This window comes from Lepus europaeus, chromosome 9 (genome assembly GCF_033115175.1).
Source record: "Lepus europaeus isolate LE1 chromosome 9, mLepTim1.pri, whole genome shotgun sequence".
In the NCBI taxonomy this organism is placed as follows: domain Eukaryota; kingdom Metazoa; phylum Chordata; class Mammalia; order Lagomorpha; family Leporidae; genus Lepus; species Lepus europaeus.
Window position 1 is genome coordinate 108,921,463 of NC_084835.1, and position 7,484 is coordinate 108,928,946.

The 7,484-nt window shown below is 44.4% G+C and overlaps 1 protein-coding gene across 1 annotated transcript in view; it reads left to right on the top strand.

Moving 5' to 3' along the window:
• CDH20 (cadherin 20) overlaps positions 1-2,218 on the top strand; it is a 236,552-nt gene extending 234,334 nt beyond the window's left edge. Inside the window, exon 12 of the mRNA XM_062200291.1 lies at positions 1,713-2,218. Within this exon, the coding sequence (XP_062056275.1) occupies positions 1,713-2,218 (506 nt within the window). The remainder of the gene's footprint in view (positions 1-1,712) is intronic.
• The last annotated feature ends 5,266 nt before the right edge of the window (positions 2,219-7,484 follow it).

Sequence of the window (7,484 nt, forward strand, 5' to 3'; positions counted from 1 at the left end):
TCCTAACCACTCCAAGGTCACCTGGGTGGTCCTTCCTAGTCCCTCAGGCAGAATTCACTGGTGATGTTTCTCTACTCTCTTGGTACTACTTTTGACCTTACCATAGCCCTTATCACTGTCTGATGTGAACTAAGCATCAGCATCTGTAGTCTCCTTGGACTGCAAAGTCAAAAGAGCAGAAACAATGACGTAGTCAATGCTGTTTCTCCACTGCTTATCGTCAAGCCTTTTACAAACTGGGTTTAGTAGCCATCTACTGACTGCCACAAACAGCACGTCACTTAGCATCCCATCCCTCCAACCTGCATCAATCCAATTCCCAGTCCATCCCTGAGTGCCCCCTTCAAGGCCCCACTTCTAAAAGTCCTCTTATACTCTCCCTCTCTGAAATCAGTCCTTCAAGTTCATGCTTCATATTTTTGCACACAGAAAAATACACAAGAGCTTGTGATTGTTCCCTATGTGTGCATTTTGTCATTCAAGCCATTCAGGAAAATACTATGTATTAACACTGTTAATTTTAATTGTACAAAACGCACATCCTACACTCAAATAGTTAAAAAAAAATAATTGTTTGGAGGTTTATTAGTCAGTGTGTAATCTCTTACTACACATATGACTGTACTCCATTTTCTTCCTCAGATAAAGCAGGGTCTTACTTTGCAGTGCTGTCAAACTGCCACTGTTCACCAGCTGTAACAAAGCACACCAGAAAAAAAAAAAAATCAATAGCAGTTCTACAGCTAAAACCTCAACACACTTCCTGGGAAATGTTTTCAGCCGCAGAGATAAACAGCTCAATAGGATTATCTCTTTCTCCTTTAAACTCCAGTGAACACATCCTGGGGGTGGGGGGAGGGAAGGGGTAATGCATTTGTTGGGATAAAATTTTATCCAAACCTGCAAGGGCACATCTAACAGTGTGGTGCTTCTTTGATAACACAATGAATTATATAAAATGTCTCTGCTCATTCCCTCCCTTCTGTGAACACTATTGTATCCAGAAAGCTGCAACTACCTCCTCCAATGAAAGGTTTTTCCGACCAATCTTGGGTTGCCAGACCATGGGGATCATTTATGTCCTTTTTTTTTTTTTTTTTTTTTTGGAGGAGGAGGTGTAAAAAGATGACAACTTTGGCTTGTCCCTAGTGGACATGACTACATGCATATTTATCCATACAAGACATTATCTAGTCATTTGTTACAGAACTGAGAACAATCGGAACTCACTTTGGCCTCAATTTTCCTTATGTAATGTTAATAGTCATAGTCGCATACTGCAAACAGAACTATCAACAATAACATCAAGAAAGCATTTTTCCGTGTGATAAAAAATAGACTTTATTTATAGAGTAGCATCCTATTAAGATGCTACAGTGAGGAAGAATTGCACCGACATCATAAGATTCCCACCTTACAATAAGAGGTGGATATTCATGACTCTATAAACAGAGCACAGGATCTGACCCTAGCATTTCCTAGCCATTGTGTTTGGCTGTAGACACATACACACACACACACACACACACACCCCAGCAGCCTGATGCAAGAGACTCCCTGTCACTGAGCCAGGCTTCGCTGGCCCCCCGTCTCCCAGTGCGTGGTGGCAGGAGCGAGGCGGCCAACTCGGGGGCTCCGGCAGGTGTAGGGGCTCCCGGCCCGGTGAACCCTGCTCCCCGTGGCTGACGCGGGCCTCTCCTCTCCCCCTCCAGTGCTGGTGCTGCTCATTGTGTCCATGAGGCGGCACCGCAAGCAGCCCTACATCATCGACGACGACGACAACATCCACGAGAACATCGTCCGCTACGACGACGAGGGCGGCGGCGAGGAGGACACCGAGGCCTTCGACATCGCGGCCCTGTGGAACCCGCGGGAGGCGCAGGCGGGCGCCGCCCCCAAGACGCGGCAGGACATGCTGCCCGAGATCGAGAGCCTCTCCCGCTACGTGCCTCACACGTGCGCCGTCAACAGCACCGTCCACAGCTACGTGCTGGCCAAGCTCTACGAGGCCGACATGGACCTGTGGGCTCCGCCCTTCGACTCCCTGCAGACCTACATGTTCGAGGGGGACGGCTCGGTGGCCGGGTCGCTGAGCTCCCTGCAGTCGGCCACGTCAGACTCCGAGCAGAGCTTCGACTTCCTGACGGACTGGGGGCCCCGCTTCCGGAAGCTGGCCGAGCTGTACGGAGCCGCGGATGCGCCTGCGCCGCTGTGGTGACGGAAGCCTGGAGGCAGGCGTGCGTCCAAATTCAGACGTTCTCGGCGGCGGCTTCGCGGACGCGGTGCGGCCGAGCCCATGAGCAATACTGCGCTGGAGAGTTGAGGCTGGGCGTGAGCCGGCGAGCAGAGCTCTCTCTGGATCAGCTTTACTTGGTTAGGTTAAGCTAGGTGGTCAAAAGGAAACCCAGGAAGACGAGGGGATAATCTCCAATTGCCATTGTTCCTTTCTTTTTTAAAATTTTGGATATAGTATTCAGAGCTTAGGCAAGCTTGGCGTTTCGTTGCTGTCCTTCAAGGTTTCTCACTTTGTCACCACAGAAAGGCCCAGGTGTTAACGCAGATGGAAAGGTCTACTCTCGTGTCCATTTTTTTATCTTTTTCTAACTGGAAAGTTTTGCTGGTTCATCAAAATGCAGAAACCCACCCACGCAAAAGAAGCAGAAAAAAATGGTTCCTGGGTGAGATTTAACCTGTTTGTTCTGGGATGGATGGAATTTCTTTTAACCCTTTGAGACAAGGTGAAGACTGAATCATCCTTGCATGGGGGTGGGTGGGAGGGTGGGAGAAGGAAGAGACATTGACTGTGTGCTGGAGTACATGGCTGGACCAAGATTTGGCATTACAGCTAATCCACCAACACCAAGGCGGCCTGCCCATGGCCTCCTCTGTAACCCTGCGAAATTGTCCAGAATGAAACCAGAAAGTCTGCCTCTTTTGCACTGTAGATGTCTCTTCCATGTGCCAAATGTGGAGATTAGATGCTACAAACGAAAGCCAAATAAAAAGAAGTATCTGATAAAAGCATGGGTTAGAGGGCTTTCCTAATCTGTGTGAGGTCAATCCAAGGGATGTTTACATACTGTAGATAACCTACTTGAACAAAATCAGTATTATAGAGGATAAATGGATGTAAGAAAATTACATGTATAAGTTTTGTATATTTGTTAATAATTTTGGTAATAAATATGATGTACTGCATCTCAGTACCTTAGCGTTTCTTTTAATAAAAGTTAAATAGAAGGGAAAGGCTACTGTAAATTTGTGTAATTGCTGAGCAGGTAGAAGACGGTTTTGTGTGCCTTATCTAACCTCAGGTTCCTGGGACTGGGCTGATTGGCAAGGCAAAAGCAATGACAAAGAAGTATTCTCTTGCATTCTCTGACTGGATTAATATTATGGCTCAAACTGCTAAGCTTTTAATGAACACTTTTCATTCTCCAATCTGAAAAGAGCAAAGGGTGCTTTGGTAGTATCAGTGATACAGTGATGAATTTAGCCCCTTTTGTGTGTGTGTGCATGTGAGAAAGTATTACACATAGCCAAGAAGACAGGCTAATGTGCAATGCTCATCTCTATTTTACTGGCAAATCAACTTTGGCCAGCTCATTAACACTAAATGAATTAACAGAGGGTTGGGACTATATTTTAATCCTCTTTTCTTTTCCTACAGTAGTTTGTGTAGTCCTTTGTATACAGCAGATGCTTAATAGATGGATTCCCTTCATGGAAGGAAATCTTTTCTTTGATATTATAGTCCTAAAGAATATTTTATACGATTTTCCTCACAATTGAGAACAAATTGTGAACTGAAGAGTTTTCTGACAATCTTGGTTATGGCAGTGGTTCTCAAGTTTTAATGTGTATCAGAATCAACTGGAAGACTTGTAAAACTGTCTCACCCCCAGTATTTCTCACTCAGTAGATCTGGGGTAGTTTGCATTTATCGGAAGCTCCCCAGCAACGTGGATGCTTCTGGTGCAGGAATCACATTCAAAGAACCCCTGGTATAGAGCTACTCTCTCAAACATATGAAGATTACATTGTCAACCCACTTGTACTGAGGCCCAAACGGCCAACAGAGTGGTGTTATCAGTCTCTTCCAGTAGAAAGGACACTTTGGCAAAAATGTTTGAGAAGACTGATGAGGTGTGTGAGAAGGCTTATGAAGTCCTGGGAGCCAATGTGCACATTAACAGCCAAGTAGTCTCATCTTCAACCTTCTGCATACTAACCCTTTCCTCCCATGAAAATTGAACAGGCCTCCCATGTACTCTTTGATGGTAGGGTATAATGTAAAAATAATTTTTAAAAGCAAAGAAAAAGCCCAAACCTGAATCTAAACTAGTCTCTACAACATAATAGCTCTATGAATGTGGGCAAATTAACCTCCTAAACATTCTTCCTTTCTGCCATAAGCCCCGAGGAAAAGTGTGTGACTATTTCACTTTGCATGTGTTATGACTGGGAACAGCTGTTAGGCTATCCACAGGGGGTTATCATGCCACACATCCTGCAAATGTGGTCCCCATTATACTGGGCATGAAGTGATTAAACAGAATTTCCTGGATCTTCTGGCCCCTGGGAGGATGTTTAATAGAGCAATACAGGAAGTGTAAAAAAGAGGAGATCCAATTCAGCTCATACTCTAAGCTGAAAGAGACCCCCGTGCTCCAAATGAGATTTAAAATTACCTTTCCACTGTCACAGTATACCACTAATTCTGGTCTCTCTAAGAAAGCGAAGAAACTCAAACAAATATCATCACTACTGTACAGACAATGTGATCAAGTTGAGCAAGAGAGCTATAAAATTGTTCAGCCATTTCTTTCTTAACAGGTAAAACAGCCTATAATTGACATGTTGGAAGGAAATAGAAGCATCTGTAGAAATCAACTGACTTCTTAGACTCAATCTGGAACCGTTTTCTGAATGAGAACACTAGTAAAGATAAAATTTCACAGTGAACTTTCTGAATCAAAAATGAATATCCCAACATGGCCAACAGCAAAGGCGAAGATGGAATAGTCCACACAAGAAATACTTTCTAAATCCTAAAAGCGTAGAACAAAAAAGTGAAAATCAGCACAAGCACATTGGTTGAATGAGATCAGAATTCAGAGTCTCCAAACAGTGCCAGATCTACATGAAAAAAGGATACACTTTATAAGTTAGTTCTTATTGCACAACTACTTATTGTCAAATTTCATCTTCATTATAGAGGTTCAAGATAATATGTGTAAACGTGGATTTGGGAAGCTTTATTTTAAGATTTTTTTTTTTTTTTGGAAGGCAGAGTTAGAGAGAGAGAGAGAGAATCTCCCATCTGCTGATTCACTGCCCATGTGGCCACAGTGGCCAAGGCTGGTCCAGGCTGAAGCCAGGAGCCTGATACTCCATCTGTGTCTCCCACTTGGGTGGCAGGGTTCAAATACTTGAACAATCTTCGCTGCTTTCCCACGTGCATTAGCAGGGAGCTGGCTTGGAAGTGGAGTAGCTGGTACTTGAACCAACACCCATATGGAATGCTGGCGTCATAGGTGGCAGCTTACCCCACTGTGCCATAATGCTGGCCCCAGGAAGCTTCTGGATTCTTAAGGATCAGGGGTCTGATATAGGCAATGGACAAAGTTAAGTCAGAGGCCCTCTTTTTAAAGTGATCTACTAACGAAATTTATGTCATGTCTCTTGTGATTCATGTCATACAAAAAAAAAATGTAACTGACTACAACACGAAGATTTAAATCTTCCTGGAACAGGAGGCCAAACAATTTTACTTCATTTGTTTGGACATACTTTGGTTTTATAAGGATGCTCAGATGCCTGATGATGAGGGAATTTCTTCCACTCAAATGTTCTGGTGCTTTGGCCGCCTTCTTGGTTCTTGTGATGCTAAGGGCTCTACCACCTGTCTCAGAAGGCCTTTGATCACTTCTCTGAGAGTATCCACTTTTAATAACCAATATAATTACCAATGGAATCTTTTCTAATTTTTTAAAATAGTTTTTTATTAGTTCTATTTCTTCCCCTTATTTCAAATCACCTATTTCAATTGCTGTTGTTTCTTTTAAAGAAAAAAGAAAAACTTGGTGGTGTAAAATGATAGCTATTTGATTGTACTCACATCTGGATCAGGAATTAAAAAAGGGTACATCAAAGACACCTTGGCTCTGCTGGGGCCTCAGCTGGGAAGACCCAAGGGCTGGAACCCAGCTCATTCAAAGGTGTGGTGGTTGATGTGGGCTGTAGACTACAATCTGACATGGAGTGATTGTCAGTGGATCTTGCTCACATGGCTGCTTGGGCTTCCTCACTGCATGGGAACAGGTTCCAAAGTGAACATCACAAGAAAACCAAGCTGACGCTTATGCACTCTTTAGCATTCAAAAGTCGCATAGCACATGGTCATCACAGCCTTCCCATATTGAAGCAGGAACATGACCTACACCTCTCAATAAGAAAAGTGTCAGAGCCACATGGGGAGAAGAAATAATTGGTGCCCATTGTTGGAAACGTATGATCTTCCACATCCTATGGTCCTTTTATCTGCCCTGCCTCCTTCCACAACTCCAGAATCACTTTTGGTTCCATTCACCATTTCCTGCCTCTCTTCCACTCCTTCCCCTCACTATAGAATAGATTATGTTCTTACTCTATGAATATACAAGTATTACTCGTCTCTGACACTCAGTTTTATCCCTAACACATGGTACATCCAGATGTAAAAATATTTCGTGAGGCCGGCGTTGTGGCATAGCAGGTTGAGTCACCCCCTGTGATGCTGGCGTCCTGTGTGGGTGCCGGCTTCTGTCCCAGCTGCTCCATTTCCAATCCAGTTCCCTGTTGGTGGCCTGGGAGGGCAGTAGAGGATGGCCTGTTTGCTTGGGCACTGAACTCCTCATGAGAAGCCTGAAAGATGCTCTCACCTTCTGGCTTCAGCCTGGCTGTTGTGGCCATTTAGGGAGTGAACCAGAGAATGGAAGTGCGTGCTCGCTCTCTCTCTCTCTCTCTCTTTCTTTCTCTCTTTCTCTCTCTCTGACTCTGCCTTTCAAATAAATAGATAAACATTTTAAAAATATTTCATAAAAACACCTAGCAAGCTTTCCACCCTACCCAGCACGGGGGCCAGAGAGCATTGTTCTCGATTCTGGGATAACTTAAAGGGAAGCTGTCACAATGCCAGAATCCTCTATGTCCCGCAAATGAAGGATGAGAATGTCTTCAAATTCTTCGCTGCCATGGCACCAACCTTGACTTACAAATGGAACAGCACATCTACAAAAGGAAAGGTGATGGCATCTACATCAAAAGTCTGGCCAGAAACTCACAAAGTTTCTGTTTTCTGTTGGTGGCTCGGGACGTTGTTGCCATTGAACACCCTGCTGATGTCAGTGTCACATCCTCGGGGAACACTGGCTAGAAGACTGTACTGACCATTGCTGCTGCCACGGGACCTACTCCAGGCCACTTCACACCTGGGACTTTCA